Source organism: Sus scrofa, chromosome 18 (genome assembly GCF_054392235.1).
Source record: "Sus scrofa isolate SSC_HxYL_T2T_F1_AM1 chromosome 18, Sscrofa_HxYL_maternal_Yorkshire_Landrace_v2.0, whole genome shotgun sequence".
In the NCBI taxonomy this organism is placed as follows: domain Eukaryota; kingdom Metazoa; phylum Chordata; class Mammalia; order Artiodactyla; family Suidae; genus Sus; species Sus scrofa.
Window position 1 is genome coordinate 22,531,677 of NC_139400.1, and position 20,673 is coordinate 22,552,349.

Consider the following 20,673-nt stretch of genomic DNA (forward strand, 5'->3'; position numbering starts at 1 on the left):
TACCTCCTGGGTGGGAAGCCCCACAGACTGGAAACTAACTGGGTCACAGAGAGTCACCTACAGGAGTCAGAGTTCTGAGCCCCACATCAAACTCTCTTGTGTGGGGATCTGACACGGGGAGAAAGAGCCCCAGAGCATCTGGCACTGAAGGCCAGTGGGGCTTGTGCGCAGGAACTCCACAGGACTAGGGGAAACGGAAACCCCATTCTTAAAAGGCACACACGGACTTTCACAAGCACTGGGTCCCAGGGCAGAGCGAGGTCTCCATAGGAATCTGGGTCAAACCTGACTGCAGTTCTTGGAGGACATCCTGGGAAAACAGGGGTGAATGTGGCTTGTTGTGAGGGAAGGACATTGAAAGCAAAGCTCTCGGGAATATTCAGTAGCCTTTCTCTGGGGGTGGCCATTTTGGGAAAATCTGGCCCCACCAGACAGTCAGCTGCTGAGAAGCCCCAGGGCAAACAACAACCCAGGTGGGATCACAGCCCTGCCCCTCAGTAAACAGGCTACCTAAAGACCCCTCAGGTACTCAGCCGCCTCTGATCCCATCCAGAGACAAAGCCCCACCCACCAGAGGGATTAGAATCGGCTCCACCCACCAGTGGGCAGGCATCAGCCCCGCCCATCAGGAAGCCTACAACAAGCCCCCATACTGACTTTAGCCACATGGGGGCAAAAATCAGAAGTAAGAGAGGCTACAGCTCTATTATCTGTGAAAAGGTCACCACACCAAAAACCTACAAAAATAAAAAGACAGAGACCTATAACTCAGATGAGGAAGAAAAGAAAAACCCCAGAAAAACAACTAAGTGAGGAGGAGATTCTTAGCCTCCAGGAAAAAGACTTTAGACTGTTGATGCTGAAGATGATTGAAGACATTGGAAATAAACTGGAGGCAAAGATGGATAACTTACAGGAAACACTGACCAAAGAGATACAAGATATAAAACTGAAACAAGAAGAGATGCAAAATACAATAACTGAAATAAAAAATTCACTAGAAGCAGCCAACAGCAGAATACAGGGGGCAGAAGAATGAATAAGTGAGGTGGAGGACAGATTAGTAGAAATTACAGATGCAGAACAGAAAAGAGAAAAAAGACTGAAAATAAATGAAGAGAGTCTCAGAAAACTCTGGGACAACGTTAAATGCACCAACATCCGTATTATAAGGGTGCCAGAAGAAGAAGAGAGAGAGGAGACAGAAAAAATATTCCAAGAGATAATAGCCGAAAATGTCCCTAACATGGGGAAGGAATCACTCACTCAAATCCAGGAAGCACAACGAGTACCATATAAAATAAACCCAAGGAGGAACACCCCAAGACACATATTCGTCAAACTGACCAAAATTAAAGACAAAGAGAAAATCCTGAAAGCAGCTAGGGAAAAGAAACAAATAACATACAAGGGAACCCTGATAAGGTTATCGACAGATTTTTCAACAGAAACTCTGCAGGCCAGAAGGGAGTGGCATGATATACTTAACGTGATAAAAGGGAAAAACCTCCAACCAAGATTACTCTACCCAGCAAGGCTCTCATTCAGATTTGAAGGAGAAATCAAAACCTTCACAGATAAGCAAAAATTGAGAGAATTCAACAACACTAAACCAGCCTTACAACAAATACTAAAGGAACTTCTATAGGCAGAAAAGAACAAGAGAATAAGGAAAGGAAAAAGAGTAGCAAAAACAAATCCAAAGTAATTAATAAAATGGCAATGAGAACATACATATCAATAATTACCTTAAATGTGAATGGACTATATGCCCCAACCAAAAGACAGAGACTGGCTGAATGGATACGAAAACAAGACCCATATATATGCTGTCTTCAAGAGACCCACTTCACTTCTAGGGACATATACAAATTGAAAGTGAAAGGGTGGAAGAAAATATTTCATGCAAACAGGGATCAAAAGAAAGCTGGAGTAGCAATACTCATATTAGTCAAAATAGACTTTAAAATGAAGAATATTCTCAGGGACAAAGAAGGACATTACATAATGATCAAAGGATCAATCCAAGAAGATGATATAACAATTCTAAATATCTATGCACCCAACACAGGTTCACCACAATATATAAGGCAACTGCTAACAACCTTAAAAGGAGAAATAGACAATAACACAATCATAGTGGGGGACTTTAACACCCCACTTACAGCAATGGACAGATCAACCAGACAGTAAATCAATAAGAAAACACAGGCCCTGAATGATACATTAAACCAGATGGACTTAATAGATACTTATAGGACATTTCATCCAAAAGAAACAGAATACACATTCTTCTCAAGTGCACATGGTACATTCTCTAAGACTGATCATATCCTGGGCTACAAATCCAACCTCAGTAACTTTAAGAAAACTGAAATCATATCAAGCATCTTTTCCGACCACAATGCTATACGACTGGAAATCAACAACAAGAAAAAAACTGCAAAAAACACAAACACGTGGAGACTAAACAACATGCTACTAAACAACCAATGGATCACTGAAGAAATCAAAGAGGAAATTAAAAAATACCTGGCAGCAAATGACAACAAAGATATGACACTCCAAAACCTATGGGATGCAGCAAAAGCCGTTCTAAGAGGAAAGTTTATAGCAATACAAGCCCACCTCAGGAAACAAGAAAAAGTTCAAATAAACAACCTAACTTTACATCTAAAGCAGCTCAAGAGAGAAGAACAGACAAGACCCAAAGTTAGTAGAAGGAAAGAAATCATAAAGGTCAGAGCAGAAATCAATGAAATAGAAACAAAGAAAACCATAGAAAAGATCAATGAAATGAAAAGCTGGTTCTTTGAAAAGATCAACAAAATTGATGAACCCCTAGCCAGACTTACCAAGAAAAAAAGAGAGAGGACTCAAATCAATAAAATTAGAAATGAAAAAGGAGAAGTAACAACGGACATCACAGAAATACAAAGGACCATAAGAGACTACTATATGCAACTATATGCCAATAAAATGGAAAACCTAGAAGAAATGGACAAATTCTTAGAAAAGTACAATTTTCCAAGACTAAACCAAGATGAAATAGAAAAGATGAATGGACCCATCACAAGAACTGAAATTGAAACTGTGATTAAAAAACTTCCAACAGGAGTTCCCGTCATGGCGCAGTGGTTAACGAATCTGACTAGGAACCATGAGGTTGAGGGTTCGGTCCCTGCCCTTGCTCAGCGGGTTAACGATCCGGCATTGCCGTGAGTTGTAGTGTAGGTTGCAGACGCGGCTTGGATCCTGCATTGCTGTGGCTCTGGTGTAGGCTGGGGGCTACAGCTCCAATTCGACCCCTAGCCTGGGAACCTCCATATGCCATGGGAGCAGCCCAAAGAAATAGCAAAAAGACCAAAAAAAAAAAACAAAAACAAAAACAAAAACTTCCAACAAACAAAAGTCCAGGACCAGATGGCTTCACAGGTGAATTCCATCAAACATTTAGAGAAGAGCTAAAACCTCTCCTTCTGAAACTATTTCAAAAAATTGCAGAGGAAGGGATACTCCCAAACTCATTCTATGAGGCCACCATCACCCTGATACCAAAACCAGACAAAGACACCACCAAAAAAGAAAACTATAGGCCAATTTCACTGATGAACATCGATGCAAAAATTCTCAACAAAATTCCAGCAAACCGCATCCAACAATACATTAAAAGGACTGTACATCACGATCAAGTGGGATTCATCCCAGGGATGCAAGGGTTCTTCAATATCCGCAAATCCATCAGTGTGATACACCACATTAACAAACTGAAGAATAAAAACCATATGATCCTCTCAATAGATGCAGAAAAAGCCTTTGACAAAATCCAACACCCATTTCTGATAAAAACCCTTCAGAAGGTGGGCATAACGGGAACCTACCTCAACATGATAAACTCCATATACAACAAACCCACAGCGAACATCATTCTCAATGGTGAAAAGCTGAAAGAATTCCTGCTGAGATCAGGAACAAGACAAGGATGTCTGCTCTTGCCACTACTCTTCAACATAGTTCTGGAAGTACTAGCCATGGCAATCAGAGAAGTAAAAGAAATAAAAGGAATCCAAACTGGAAATGAAGAAGTAAAACTATCACTATCTACAGATGACATGTTTCTATACCTAAAGAATCCTAAAGACTCTACAAGAAAACTGTTAGAGCTCATCCACGAATTTGGCAAAGTCACAGGATACAAAATCAATACACAGAAATCAACAGCATTTCTATACACCAACAATGAAAGAGCAGAAAAAGAAATTAGGGAAGCCATCCCGCTCACCATCACATCCAAAAGAATAAAATTCCTAGGAGTAAACCTACCTAAAGAGACAAAAGACCTGTATTCTAAAAACTATAAGCCACTGATGAAAGAAATCAAAGATGACACAAATAGATGGAAAGACACACCATGCTCGTGGATTGGAAGAGTTAATATTATCAAAATTACTACACTACCTAAAGCAATCTACAGAGTCAATGCAATCCCTATCAAATTACCAAGGACATTTTTCACAGAACTCGAACAAAATATTTTAGTTTGTTTCGAAGCACAAAAACCCAGAATAGCCAAAGACATCCTGAAAAAGAAAAATGGAGCTGGAGGAATCAGGCTCCCGGACTTCAGACTATACTACAAAGCAACAATCATCAAAACCACATGGTACTGGCACAAAGACAGAAATATAGATCAGTGGAACAGGATAGAAAGCCCAGAATTAAATCCATGCACCTACAGCCAACTAATCTATGACAAAGGAGGCAAGGATATACAATGGAGAAAGGACAGCTTGTTCAATAAGTGGTGCTGGGAAAACTGGACAGCCACATGGAAAAGAATGAAATTAGAACACTCCCTAACACCATACACAAAAATAAACTCCAAATGGATTAAAGACCTACATAAAAGACCAGGCACTATAAAACTTAGAGGAAAACATAGGCCAAACACTCTCTGACATAAACCACAGCAACATCTCAGATCCACCTCTTAGAGCAATGACAATAAAAACAAAAATAAACAAATGGGACCTAATCAAACTGAAAAGTTTCTGCACAGCAAAGGAAACTCTAAACAAAACGAAAAGACAACCCATAGAATGGGAGAAAACCTTTGCAAGTGAATCAACTGACAAGGGATTAATCTCCAAAATTTAAAAACAATTTCTGCAGCTCCATACCAAAAAAACAAACAACCCCATCGACAAATGGGCAGATCTAAACAGACAGTTCTCCAAAGAAGACATACAGATGGCCAAGAAACACATGAAAAGATGTTCAACATCACTCATTATTAGAGAGATGCAAATCAAAACCATGATGAGGTACCACCTTACACCAGCCAGAATGGCCATCATCCAAAAGTCTACAAACAATAAGTGCTGGAGAGGGTGTGGAGAATAAGAAACCCTAGTACACTGTTGGTGGGATTGTAAATTGGTGCAACCACTGTGGAAAGCAGTATGGAGATGCCTCAGAAAACTAAACATAGAACTACCATTGGATCCAGCAATCCCACTCCTGGGCATCTATCCAGAGAAAACCACGACTCAAAAAGACACATGTACTCCAATGTTCGTTGCAGCACTATTCACAATAGCCAAGACATGGAAACAACCTCAATGTCCATCAACAGAGGAGTGGATCAAGACGATGTAGTACATGGAGTTCCCGTCATGGCGCAGTGGTTAACAAATCTGACTAGGAACCATGAGGTTGCGGGTTCGATCCCTGGCCTTGCTCAGTGGGTTAAGGATCCGGTCTTGCTGTGAGGTGTGGTGTAGCTCGCAGACGCGGCTCAGATCCCTTGTTGCTGTAGCTGTGGTGTAGGCCAGTGGCTACAGCTCCAATTAGACCCCTAGCCTGTTAACCTCCATATGCCACAGGAGTGGCTCTAGAAAATGCAAAAAAGCCAAAAAAGCAAAAAAAAAAAAAAAAGATGTTGTACATATACACAATGGAATATTACTCAGCCATTAAAATGAACAAAATACCAGCATTTTTAGCAACATGGATGGACCTAGAAATTATCATGCTAAGTGAAGTCAGCCATACAATGAGACACCAACATCCAATGCTTTCACTGACATGCGGAATCTGACAAAAGGACACAATGACCATATTTACAGAACAGATGCTGACTCCCAGACATTGAAAAACTTACAGTCTCAGGAGGAGACAGTTTGGGGGGTGGGGAGATGTGCTTGGGCTGTGGGATGGAAATCCTGTGAAATCAGATTGTTATGATCATTATACAACTACAGATGTGATAAATTCATTTGAGCAATTAAAAAAAAAAATAAGACCAAATAAAATTTAAAAAAAAAACAAAGTTCTGTTTCTACCACTATCTAGCCGTGTACGTTTAGGCAAGACCTTTAACCTCATTGGCCCTTAGCCAATTTCAGTTTCCTGCTTTATAAAACATTATACTAACAATGTTCCTTCCAACTCCAACATTCTAGGATTCCTGGCTCTTAACATGTGTGTCTCAAAATAAATATGACATATTTTGACAATTTCACCAGGCATCAGGGCACATGAAAAAAATTTAAAAAAAGCAATTATTTTAAAACACGAAATGAAACAAAAACCACAGGCCTCTAGACAAGTCATATCCAATTCCAGTTTCAGAATACTGCCAGGTCTACCAGTGAGGTATCATAAAATTAAATACACAACATGAGAGAAATGGTGCACATTAAGACGTGCTGAGGAAAATGCATGGTGTCAGAAAAGCATTTATATGCTGTTCATGGGATACTCAACAGGAAAATTTAAACAGAAAAAAAGACACTAAGAATCTAAAAAAAATAACACCGAAATCCGAGGAACAGTGACTCATTAGTCTGAGAAGTTAGACTGGACCCAGAGTACAAAAGGCCTTGAAGGAGTCTGAAGCTCCTCTGCAGGCCAGGACCTGGAAGCCTCACCAGGAGGCAACCCCGAGGGCTGCTGCTATCACATGGTCCGCCTCCACGTCACATGTTCCCCACAGCAGTCCCGCAGGGAAGACAGTGCAGAAGAAGGGAAAGGCCTTCTTCCCAAGGTCAACACTAAAGACATTACTATTGCATCCCTTCTGCAATCATTTTGAGACTTTAGGAATATGCAGCTTCTTCTCACAAACACACCAGGGACAATAAAAGGTAAGACACCAGAAGTCTGGGGACTGAGGGAGTGACACAAGCAAAGTGACGTAGAGGATAAGTGGGTGAAAAGAAATCTGAAAAAAATCCTCCCAACTACGTCTGGCCTCCAAAGGTTTTGATTAAAGGATTATAAAATGGTCTCCATCTTAAAGAAATTACATTATGCATAGGAAGAAAAACTACATGAAATAACACAGTTATAAAACCAACAGAAAGCAGCACCTAATACAGGACTTTGAATGTAACAGACGCATGAAAAACCAAAACTGGGTCATGTATTAAGTAACAAAATGAATGATAGAGAAGTGATTCTTTTAAGAAACCATACCTGAAAGAGATCAATGCACCTCAACTTGTTGTTAAAGGCTCTAAGGATGCTGAGGAAGTGTCAAAATTTAAATTGGGAAGGGCAGTGGCTGTAAAGAATCAAGGTACAAGACAGGAAGGACAATGTGACGACCTGAACAAAAGAGGCTTGATTAGAAAAGATGACTTGAACTAAAAAATGGAAAGAAGTGTGGAGAGCTGGTAGGGCTAGAGGATGGACCTCAAAAAAAAAGCAAAAGAATTTAGTTCACAAGGAAAATGGTAGGGAGCCACTGACTGCTCTTTACCAGCAGCAAAATAATGAAAACACTGTTTTGCAAGAACTCACCTGAAAGCTGTACCCACAGGCTGAATAAACACAGATTAGAGAAGGCACAGGGCATTGCAAGCAAATGTGAATGGATTGTTTTTCTTCTTAAAAATCAATGAAGATCAATGGAATAGAATACGAGGTCCCAGAATAAACCTTTTATATTTATGGCCATGCCCTTTTCAGCAAGGGTGCGAAGACATTGAATGGGGAAGGAATGTTTTTTTCAAGAAATGATGCTGAGGCGTTCCCTTTGTGGCTCAGCAGAAACGAATCTGACTAGCATCAATGAGGATATAAGGTTCAATCCCTAGCCTTGCTCAGTGGGTTAAGGATCTGGCGTTGCCATGAGCTGTGGTGTGGGTCACAGATACGGCTCGGATCCGGCCTTGCTGTGGCATAGGCCAGCAGCTACAACTCCAATTCGAACCCTAGCCTGGGAACCTCCATATGCCATGGGGGAGCCGTAAGACAAAAGAAAAAAAAGTGATTCTGAGACAACTGGATGCCACATGCAAAAGAATGAAGTCAGACACCCCCCCACCTCAGATCACAAACAAAACAACTCAAAAGGGATCAAAGACCTAAATGTAAGCTAGAACTACAGATCTCTTAGGAGAAAATACAGGAGTAAATCTTCATGATCTTGGGGTAGGCAACACTTTCTGAAATATGACACCAAAAGCACAAGAGACCAAAAAAAAAAAAGATTTGATTTTATCAAAATTTAAAATGTTGGTGTTTCCAGGGTATATCCAGTCTCTTGGATGGACCATGATGGAAGATAAATAAGAAAGGGAATGTATATATTTATGACTGGGTCACTTTGCCCGACAGGAAAAATTGGCACAACATTGTAAATCAACTATACTTTACTTCAAAAAATTAAAAAAGAGAAAACATTAAAGTATTGTCATGTTAAAAAAAATTAAAAATAAAATGTTTGTGTTTCAAAGAATACCAACAAGAAAGTGAAAAGACAATTTACAGGATGAAATAACTATGTGTGCAAATCATTTATCTAATAGTGGACTTGTACCCAGGATACATAAAGAATTCTTATGACCAAATAACAAAAAGACAAACAGCTCAATTTAAAAACAGGCAAGGAGGGGAGTTCCCATCATGGGTCAGTGGTTAACGAATCCGACTAGGAACCATGAGGTTGCGGGTTCGATCCCTGGCCCTGCTCAGTGGGTTAAGGATCCAGCGTTGCCGTGAGCTGTGGTGAAGGTTACAGACATGGCTCAGATCTGGCGTTGCGGTGGCTATGGCATAGGCTGGTGGCTACAGCTCCGATTCGACCCCTAGCCTGGGAACCTCCATATGCTGCAGCAGAGGCCCAAGAAATGGCAAAAAGACAGAATAAATAAATAAATAAATACAGGCAAGGAGGGAGTTCCCATTGTGGCTCAGTGGTAATGAACCCAACTAGTATCCATGAGGTTGCGGGTTCAATCCCTGGCCTTGTTCAGTGGGTTAAGGATCCAGCGTTGCCGTGAGCTGTGGTGAAGGTCGAAGACATGGCTCGGATCCTCCATTGCTGTGGCTATGGTGTAGGCCGGCAGCTGCAGCTCAGGTTAGATCACTATTCTGGGAACCTCCCATATGAGGCACATGAGGTCTTAAAAAGCAAAACAAACAAAGGGGCAAGGGAGTTCCCACTGTGACACAGTGGGCTAAGAATCCAACTGCAGAGCTCTGGATGCTGCAGAGGCACAGATTCAAGCCCTAGCCTGCACAGTGGGTGAACAGACCTGGTGTTGCTCAAGTTGCCACACAGGTTGTACCTGTGCCCTGGATTCAGTCCCTAGCCCAGGAACTTCCACATGCTGCTGGTATGGCCATAAAAATAAGTAAATAAATAAACAAATATTTTTAAATTAAATAATAAAATAAAAATGGGCAAAGGATTTGAACAGACATTTCTCCACATAAGATACACAAATAAATGGCCAACAAACATGAAAAGATGCTCAACATCATTGGTCACTGAGGAAATGCAAATCAAGGCCACAATGAGGTGCCCATCCACTGGGATGACTTGAATCGTGAAAAGATGAGCAAGTGCTGGCCAAGGATATGGAAAAACTGGAGCCTTCACACGATGCTGGTGGGAATGAAGAATGGTGCAGCCACTTTAGAAGTCTTACAAATCCTCAAAAAGCTAAATATAGAGTTACCCTCTGATGCAGCAATCCCATTTTAGGGTGTACAACCAAGAAAACCCAAATGTGTATCTACGCAAAAATGTGTACGTGAATGTTCACAGCAGGATTACTCATAAAAGCCAAAAGGTGGAAATAACCCAATGTCTATGAACTGGTGAACAGACCAACAATATGTGGTATATTCATACAATGTAATATTAATTGGCCATAGAGAGGAATGAAGTACTGATCCATGACACAACACGGATGAAACTAGAAAACATGCTAAGTGAAAGGCAGTCAGAAAAGACCACATACTGTAGGATTCTGCTTAAAGGAAATGCCCAAAATAGGCAGATCCAGAGAGACACAAAATAAATGAGTGGCTATCCAGGGCTGGATATGAGGGGAATGGGAAATGAATGCTAATGACATGTAGCTTCTTTGGGGGAACAATGAAATAATAGATATAAAAATCAGATAGTGATGATGCTTGCACAACTCTGTGAACACATTAAAAAAAAATCACTAAATTCTACACTTTAAATGGGCGAACTGCATGATATGTGAACTCTACCTCAAAACTAGTTAAAAAAACCAGAAAGATTTGGTAGAATGTCAGCTAAATGGGGTAAAACTGAGGAAATTAAGGACAACTTTAAGATTTCCGGATTGCACAAATGTTCAAAAAGAATGGAAATGATGTCAGGGTGGATCCTCAAATAAACAGTTTGCTTTTTATAAATGAGAGGTCCCTGGAAAATGGTGCCAGTCAATTCTTTTGTATGTATAGACATGACTGGCTTGGTTACAACACTGTACCTATTAACCCAAGGAAGCACTAAGTCTTAAAAAGAAGACAACTCCAGAGCAACCTGACTCATTTGCTGTTCAACTCCCGCCCCAGTCAAAAAGTTGTTACATGTATACATCAGGAAATAAAACTATAATTTTTATCTGGGGATGGTTACTGGCAACAAACCAGAGTGAGTATTACCAAAGTCTGAAATATGACTCATCATATCAGATGTTCAAAAAGTACACACCCAAATCCAAGCTACGCAAAAGAATCCGAACCATCTTATATTTACCAACAAGGGTTTAGGAAATCTAAAAATAATCTTATTTAGAAAATATAGCTACAACTACCATTCAAAAGGACACCTAAATGCTCCACAGTCTCAGATGAGAAAAGCTACACACTGTCAAGAAAACCGAAAATACGTATTACAGTACACTGACAAGATAAATTGAATTTTTACTTCTCCATTTTAGTCTCAGATACAGGAATTGTCAGATCTCTCCATTCTAAGGAAGCAGGAAAAAAAATTGACCTTTTTTTGTGCCTTAGTCAAGACTTGGTGTGGAGAAGATTATCAAACATGTGTAACAACCGCTTTGGGTAATAATAAAAGTCTGTACATTAAGCCAAAAATCTGCTGAAGATACAACCTATATCCCTTCTACTACCACCACAGAAAAGCGCATTTAAGATGTAAGGTAAGTTTTACATTCAGTAATTTTCCTTAGAGAATGAAGAAACAAAAAAGCTATAATCCTTCAACTGAATCAATAATTTAAATAGGGACATTAATAGAAATTAGCCAGTAATACTCTGGAGAGTATGGCCTCAGGTAGAACTGGTTTGCCTATTCTCAAAGAGGCTGATTCAAACATTCAAGGTATCTTATGAATATCTGACGTAGTAATCAGGAAAAGAGGAATAGCTAACTAAATAAATGAAATCAATCCCAAAGTATTGGCTAAGTGCCATCTGCTTAGGAAATCTAAGTATAAATATAAAGTATGTTGCTTATTCCCATAAAGTTTATAATCTCTCCTAGAAAGACAAGATAAAATAAAACACATCAAGATGGAGTTCCTGTCATGGCACAGTGGTTAACAAATGCAACTAGGAACCATGAGGTTGTGGGTTCGATCCCTGCCCTTGCTCAGTGGGTTAAGGACCAGCATTGCTGTGAGCTGTGGTGTAGGTCGCAGACAAGGCTTGGATCCCGCATTGCTGTGGCTGTGGTGTAGGCCGGCAGCTACAGCTCCGATTCGACCCCTAGCCCGGGAACCTCCATATGCCGTGGGAAGCGGCCCTAGAAAAGGCAAAAAGACAAAAAAAAAAAAAAAAAAAAAAACCAAGATGCAATGAGCTTTTGTTCATTTTGATCAGCACATGATGGTCTGATTGGGCCATACAGTTTAAGTGCTTTGTGCAGAAATCTAATTCGTTCACATTAACATATTAAAGAAGACAAGTCATATGATCACCAGATGAGGGAAAGGCATGATAAAATTCAACAGCCAATTACAATAAAAACTCCTAAGAGCGAGCCTTTCCTTAAACTGTTAGAAAACATCAGAAACACAAACATCATACTAAGACCTGAGAAGCATTTCCACTCAAAACAAAACTAGAACATCCACTCTACTTCCACTGCAAGTCCTAGCTTGAAAGTGAGAGCAAGAGAGAGAGGGAAAGAAAAATTGGAAAAGAACACAAACTGTCATCTTTGTCTTCGGTGGAGATATGAATGTCTTCATGGTATTGTCTTTTCTGACTCACAAGCAAATCTACAATCTACTGGAGCTAAAAGATAGGCAAGAACGCTAGATACAAAATTATTAGCATTTCTATACATCTGCAACAACTAATTTGAAAATATTGAAACTGAGTCCTCCAAAAAGGAGCTTTCCCGTCAAGTTTATGATTAACCAACATATCTATCCAAAATTTTATTCCCTTTCTTGTTGCCTCTGACCTCGGTCCTGTGCTAACTAAACACTAGTCAACCATTTTAATCAGATGACTAAAATTGCTGTAATAGCATTGGTAATGTACCAAAATTGCTGTTGTTCATAGTATCGCTAATGTACAAAACCAGTTTATTTCTCTGGGATGAGTTAACAGACTCCTGAGCCATGATGGCCAAAGACTTGTAAACCAGAGACATCCTGACTCCAAAACTATGATGAAGCAATGTCACAAGACAATGATTAACGCCAGCTTCTTTGTCACTCCCCTTTAAAAAACCCAAACTCAGGAGTTCCCGCCATGGCGCAGTGGTTAACGAATTCGACTAGGAACCATGAGGTTGTGGGTTCGATCCCTGGCCTTGCTCAGTGGGTTAATGATCCGGCGTTGCCGTGAGCTGTGGTGTAGGCTGCAGACGCGGCTCGGATCCTGCGTTGCTGTGGCTCTGGTGTAGGCCAATGGCTACAGCTCCGATTGGACCCCTAGCCTGGGAACCTCCATATGCCGTGGGAGCAGCCCAAAGAAATAGCAACAAGACAAAAAAAATAAATAAATAAAAATAAAATAAAATAAAAAACCCAAACTCAAAGACCAAGTCAGAGTGGAGCTGAGGCTTGTCTCCCCCCTCCTTTGCTTGGCACCCTGCAATAAAGTCCTTACTTTGCAGCAAACACCTGCTGTCAAAGTTTGGCTTTCTGCACAGCCAACAAACAAGCCCTTTGCTCATTTACAATGTAATTTTATTTTATTTTTTTGATTTTTTAATTTTTTGGGGGCAGCACCCGAGACATGTGGAAGTTCCCAGGCCAGGGATCAAACCCATGTCACAGCAGCAACCCAAGCCACAGCAGTGACAATGCCAGATCTTTAACCCATTGAGCCATAAAGGAACTTCCACAATGTAATTCTTTTTTTTTTTTTTTCAATTTTCAAGTTTTTATTTGTAAAATAATAATTGTAAAACAACAGAGACCAAACTCATAAGTAGTTTCAAACATTTTTACCTGTTTTATTACCAAAAGGATTAAATGGTTCATTTTTTTTTTCCTTTTTATGGCAGCACCTGCAGCATATGGAAGTTCTCAGGTCAAAGCAGAGCTGCAGCTGTGGCCTACGTCACAGACACAGATTTGAGCTGCATCTGTGACCTTACAGCAATGCTTTCACTGAGCAAGGCCACGGATCCGACCTGCATCATCACAGAGACAACATTGGGTCCTTAACCCACTGAACCCAAACAAATCTTAAGAAGTTCATTTGGAAAGATTAAGGTAATAAATTCATAGATTTCTCTTCTCCTAAAATCCTCTCTAAAACTGAATGAAGAATAGAATCAGTGTGTTATACAATGTAATTCTTTAAAGGATGTCCAAAAAAAAAAAAAAAATGGGGGAGGAGTTCTCTTGTGGCTCAGTGGGTTAAGGATCCAGTGTTGTCACTGCTGTGGTTTGGGTTTGATCCCTGGCCTGGGAACTTTTGCATGCCCCAGGTGTGGCCTAAAAAATAAATAAAAATTTAGAAACAATTAAAAAAATTAAAAAGATGTCGCACTAACAAAAAAACTAAAAGTTCCTAGAAATACTAGGTAAAACTAAATACAATAAAAATGGAAGAGAAAATACTAGACAAAACTAAAAAGTACCCAGAAAAACATGGAGCAAGACTATTAATTAAAAAAATTTTTAAATACTGATTAAAGACATGTACAACCTAAATAAATGGGAGATGGAAGCTTACAGTCATCAGGAAGGTGGAGAAGGATGGAAGTTGGGCCATTAAGAGTAGCTGGGGTGGAGTTCCCCTTGTGGCTCAGCAGAAATGACTCTGACTAGGAACCAAGAGGATGCAGGTTTGATCCCTGGCCTTGCTCAGTGAATTAATGATCCAGCACTGCCATGAGCTGTGGTGTAGGCTGCAGACAAGGCTCGGATCCTGCATTACTGTGGCATAGGCTAGCAGCTACAGCTTTGATTTGACCCCCAGTCTGGGAACCTACATATGCTGCAGATTTGGCCCTAAAAATACAAAAAAAAAAAAAGAGTAGCTGGGGTTTTCCCAGGTATCAAAACTCATTTCAAAGTTGTAGTCACTAAAGCAGTATGGTTGGTGCAGAATTAGACAAACAGGTCAATGGTCAAGGGGAGACAGCTGAAAAATAGATTTGTAAACATACAAAAGCGTATTAGATGAAAAAATAACCTCAAAAATCAGTGAGTAAAACAATGACTTCAACAAATTGTTCTGGAATTCCCGTTGTGGCACAGTGGTTAGCGAATCCGACTAGGAACCATGAGGTTGCGGGTTCGATCCCTGCCCTTGGTCAGTGGGTTAAGGATCCGGCGTTGCCCTGAGCTGTGGTGTAGGTTGCAGACATGGCTTGGATCCCGCGTTGCTGCAGCTCTGGTGTAGGCCGATGGCTACAGCTTCGATTCAACCCCTAGCCTGGGAACCTCCATATGCCGTGGGAAGCGGCCCTAGAAAAGGCAAAAAGACAAAAAAATAAAAATAAAAAAACAAATTGTTCTGTCATAATTGGCCATACATTTAGAAAAAACATATATAATAACGAAGAAATCCATATGGATTAAAGATCTAAATGTAAAGTATACAACCCTAGAAATACCAGAAGATAATATGGGGAAATATTTTTACAAGTGTATAATGGGAAAAGACTCTCTTAAAAAAAAAAAGAGTAGCTGGGAAGGCAAAAAGGAGGATAAAGGGGAAACCATGCGGGAAGGTATGAAGGCAAGATTATGGAGGAGTTCCCATCCTAGTGCAGCGGAAACAAATCCGACTAAGAACCATGAGGTTGCAGGTTCAATCCCTGGCCTCACTCAGTGGGTTAAGGATCCGACGTTGCCATGAGCTGTGGAGTAGGTCACAGACACAGCTCGGATCAGGTGTTGCTCTGGCTGTGGCGTAGGCCGGCGGCTACAGCTCCGATTAGACCCCTAGCAGGGAACCTCCGTATGCCGTGGGTACAGCTCTAAAAAGACTAAATAAATAAATAAATAATATAAAACAGAGGATATATGCTGACAGGCAGTGGGAAAGGAAAATGAGGCCAGATCACCAAAGCTTGAAAATCAAGTAAAAGTGGTTACAATCTGATGTGGAAGGACACAGGGACCACTGACAGTTTCTAAGCGTGAACAAAGCAATTAACCTGAATGATTACTATGGCAGCTGCAAGAGGCAAGAGAAACAAGGGTGTCAAGGAAAACATACTAACTAGAGGCAACAACCTTGCTATTCCACAGCTCATCAGACTACAATGAGCATGCTATGTTTAAAAAAAAATTCAAAAACTAGAATATTCTTACAAGGGTGATAGGCATGAACCTGGAATCATAAAGAATGGGTGGAAGAAGTAGGGATGTGTAGCCTGTAAAAGATAAGAATGGTGGGGATGGCTGACAGGCATATGAAAAAAATGCTCAACGCCATTAATTTTTAGAGAAATGCAAATCAAAACTACAATGAGGTACCACCTCACACCAGTCAGAATGGCCACCATTAAGAAGTCTACAAATAACAAATGCTGGTGAGGGTGTGGGGAAAAGGTACCCTCCTTCACTGCTGGTGGGAATGTAAATTCGTACAACCACAATGGAAAACAGTCTGAAGGCACCTCAGAAAACTAAATATAGAACTCCTGTATGATTCAGCAATCCCAGTGCTGCGTACATATCCAGACAAAACTTTCACTGAAAAAGATACATGCACCCGCATGTTCATCACAGCATTATTCACAACAGCCAAGACATGGAAACAACCTAAATAGCCAATAACAGATGAATGGATTAAGAAGATGTGGTACATGGATACATACAATGGAAAATTACTCAGCCATAAAAAAAGACAAACTAATGCTATCTGCAGCATGGGTGGAACTAGAGATTCTCATACTAAGTCAGAAAGAGAAAGACAAATACCATAGGATATCACTTATTTGTGGAATCTAAAATATGGAAGAGATGATTATATCTAAAAAAACCGAAATAGATCATAGCCAAGGAGAGCAGACTTGGGGTTCCGGGGCGGGGGGGGAGTAGGATGGATGGGCATTTGGGGGGTTTTTTTGGATACAAACTGGTATATTTGGAATGGATGGGCAATGGGGCTCTATTGTGCACAGCACAGGGAAACGTGTGTGATTGGGTCACTTCGCTGTAAACAGAACTTGAAGAAACACTGTAAATCAACTATATCTTAATAATAATAATAAAGAAATGAGGCAAAGACCAGTTAAGTAACTTGCCCAAAAATACACAGCAGGTAAATATATGTGCCAGACACATAGCAGGTAAATGATGTGGCGCATGAAGGAGAGAAATAAATCAAAGATTATGTCAACATTTCAAATTTGAGAAAGCCAGGGCCGAGAAAGAAAGAAGCTAGGTGTATGGTGCAGGGTAGAGAAAGAAGAGGTAATGGGTCCCTCCGTGTTGGGTCTAAGACAGACAGAAGACAGGAGACGTTCGGTAGGCAGCTGATGACAGAGAACTGCAAGCAGAGAAAGGACTCACTGCAGTTTTGAAAGCTGTCAGCAAAGAGGTGAAGGTGGCAGCATGCCAGGGAACACACCCCCTAAGGGAGCTAGAGAGAAGAGCAGAGAGTCAAGGACTGAGTCTTGAGAAACACCCAGAAACCAAATGAAGGGATATGCAGCCCGTACAAACTGGAGTGATGAGATAGGGCCACTTCCCAACTGGTGCACCAAGATACTGCTCCCCTGAGCTTTGGAGCAGCCAGCACCTAGGGCTGGGCACTTGCACTCTACACAGGTTCTTCCATAAAAATAAGTCTACATGTGTTATAATATGAAAGAATGTTGGAAAGTACTTAGATGCAGGATCCAAGAGCCAAGGGAGAAGGGACTAAAGAGGAGGTGATTAAGAGGACCAAGCGCTGCTACGCTGAGAGGTAAGAAAAGCAATGCCATTAGCTCAGGAACAGTACAACAAACAGTTACACAAGCCCCAAGCAGTGCCCATCATAGCTGGTTTCCCTTTAAAAGCTGCACATGTGTCCTTACAACATCTGTGGCTAAACCATGCTGCAACTAAGGAAGTCACTGCAATAAAAGGAAAGGGGAAAGAGGCATTAGGACCACAGGAATAAGTTTCGATATAGGGATAATGGGCAAGTATTTTAATCCAAGGAGAGATGAACAATGAAGAGAATATATAAGCAGCACTACCAGGTGCAGTGTTTTCAAAGAGTGTTCCAAGAAATGACAACTGTAGGAAACACCCTGGAGGGTTCCCAACGGGTGGTGACAGTGCACCCTCCGAGACATGTAACTTGTGACTATCCCATTACGTTCCTTCTGAGGAAAACTAGTCCCCATTCCTAAGAAGAAACTAAATCAGAGTTCAACTAATTATCTTGCAAAAGAGAAAGTGAAAAATACCTAAAAACTTATTGTCACTGTTTTAAGTTCTTTAATGTATTATCTCATTTTTAATCCTCACAATAAAACCATGAAGTAGGCTCCCATTTTCGGATGTGGAAACTGAAGCACAGAGAATTTAAATAACTTGCCCAAGTTCCCACTGCTTAAAAATGATGGTTCAGGACTTTCCGTCAGTGGATCAGTGGTTAATGAACCCAACTAGTATCCATGAGGACGAGGGTTCAATCCCTGGCCTTGCTCAGTGGGTTAAGGATCCGGTGTTTCCGTGAGCTGTGGAGTAGGTCACAGACTGGCTCGGATCCGCACTGCTGTGGCTATGGTGTAGACTGGAAGCTACAGCTCCAATTCGACCCCTAGCCTGGGAACCTCCATGTACCGCAGCCCTAAAAAGACCCAAAACAAAAAAAGATGGTTCAAACCCAGGAGTCTGATTTTTGAGTCTGATCTCATGGCAGCATGGGATCCTTAACCCACTGAGTGAGGCCAGAGATCGAAGCCACAACCTCATGGTTCCTAGTCAGATTCACCACTGAGTCTGATCTCTTAAGCATTAGGACATGATGTCGGGGCACAGGTTAAAAGCTAGATCTATGGCTGAAAGCAAACAGAAAGACTTGCCCAAGTTCACTGAGCTACTGAATCATCTGACAGAGGTAGAATCCAGGCACAGATGCTATCACTTCTTTCAACGAATAGCAGTGAGGAGGTGGGAGAACTTCTGTGTTACTTAAGAGCTAGGAATTTAATGAATAACTCTGATTAAAGCTTCAGCAACTCTCCTTAGATGCTAAGAATTCTGAATTCGCAAATCAATGACATCCATATTTATACAAAGCAAAAGTTTACTCCAAAACTAAATAAGCTTGCTCTTCAAAAGCACCTACGAAGGGTAAATGAATCCATGCCCTCCCAATTATCAATGAGCTACAGCTGTAGGGCACTCCATTATATCATCTTGCACTTTGAGGCTGATATTGTTTTTAACCTGAGTGTTTCCTACAACTATACGGCAGTAATTATTTCTATTGACTCCTACGCTGATACCCAGTGAGGACACTCAGAAACTTCCAGAAGCAGAGTTGTAGCCATGTCTTGGTTATGAACTTTATGTTAAGGATACTTTCTTTGGGCCTAAGAATGAAAAATCAATTACTATCTCAAAAAGGGCAGAGGGGCACTTTTTCTTTTTTAATCCCTTTGATAGAAAGTATAACATTTGGGAAAGTATCTCATTCCAAGAGCACTCTATTTCCACTGGCCACTTGGAAGTGGAATAAGAATACCTGCCTCTTATCAGAATCAGCGTTTAAGCATTAGGTTTTGAAGGCAAAAAAACCTGGAAGAAAGACTTTCACTTGGAAATTTGATTGTCAAGTACTTCTGAAGCCTTCAACCAGGCAATCTTTGAAACACACTGGGCTTTGCCAGAAAATTCGTTTTTAACCGAAATAAAGAGCCTTGAGAAACAATTTGTTTACTCATGGTAACACTCACTTCCCCCAGAATGGACATTTTGGAAAAATTACTTGTACACCAGGGTCTGACTCATGCCAGCAACCAGCCATCCTCGGTCTGGAAGCTATAAAAGATCTGACGAGGACTCCCTAAGCCTCTAACTCTGATGGTTTACTAATTCTGAGTTTATTCCCGGCCTTCCTGGCCCTCCTAGGTTCTCTACGATGCCAACTAGCAGGGCTCTAAATCGGGAAGAGGGTACGTGTCCAGGAAGAGCGAGGGCAGAAAAGTCACTAAGGACCCCGGGAACCTTAACATGAGGACCACACTAAGCGGGGCTTTGAAAACGCATGCTCTGACACCTCAAAAGTTTTAGAGACTTGAATGGCGGCAGAAAAAATACCGGCAAAAAGATTTGGGCAAAGCAGAAACAAAACCCCACAATCCACCCTGACAGGCGACGAGCGGGCTCGGGGGCTGAGGGGTCGGCGGGACTCTCGCCGAGGCCCCCGGGCCCAGGCCGGCACAGCAAAGTCTGGAGCCCCAAGGCCCTGGGCCAAGCCGCCAGCGCGCTATTCGACAGCTCCACTCACCAGGAACTGGAGCATGATGTCCGCAAGGAGGGAGCGATGGGCGGCTGCAACTCCGTGGGCCGGTCCCAGGCTGCCTCCCACCGCGCGACAGGCGGGGCCCGCGGTTAACTTCCGGTTCACGCCCTGCTCCGCCCCTCCGGCGCCTCGCGCCTCGCCTCACCCGGAAGCGGCTCGCTGCGCCCCCTGGCGGAGCGCCTCAGGATCACCTCTTGAGCTGGCGGCTGGCTAGAGACGCGCGGGACCGTGTGGGAGCAAGTCTTCAGTGCGAAGGCTGGCTTGAAGCTTTGAATTTCAGATTCTGGGGTCCAGTCCCCAAATCGTGCTTCTGTAAACCTGGGTCGGGGCCCAGGAATGGGAATTATTATAACAATTCTGATGCACAAGTCCTAGGACTCGTTGACCTAAAAGACGATCAGAGGGAGTGGTTCCCATCCCCTTTTACAAAGCAGAATCCCCTGTGGAGCTTTTGCGACGCACTTCACCCGGGCCCCACGCGCAGGG

The 20,673-nt window shown here is 41.6% G+C and overlaps 1 protein-coding gene across 7 annotated transcripts in view; it reads right to left on the bottom strand.

The window, feature by feature from the left end:
• LOC106506763 (short transmembrane mitochondrial protein 1) overlaps positions 1 to 20,220 on the bottom strand; it is a 74,330-nt gene extending 54,110 nt beyond the window's left edge. For all 7 annotated transcript variants that reach the window (XR_014833728.1, XR_014833727.1, XR_014833730.1 and 4 more), the window contains exon 1: positions 20,173 to 20,220. Coding sequence is in view for 1 of the 7 variants with exons in the window: in XM_085005394.1 (XP_084861520.1) it covers positions 20,173 to 20,187 (15 nt within the window). In the remaining 6 variants the exon portion in view is untranslated. The remainder of the gene's footprint in view (positions 1 to 20,172) is intronic.
• Between the last annotated feature and the right edge of the window lie 453 nt (positions 20,221 to 20,673).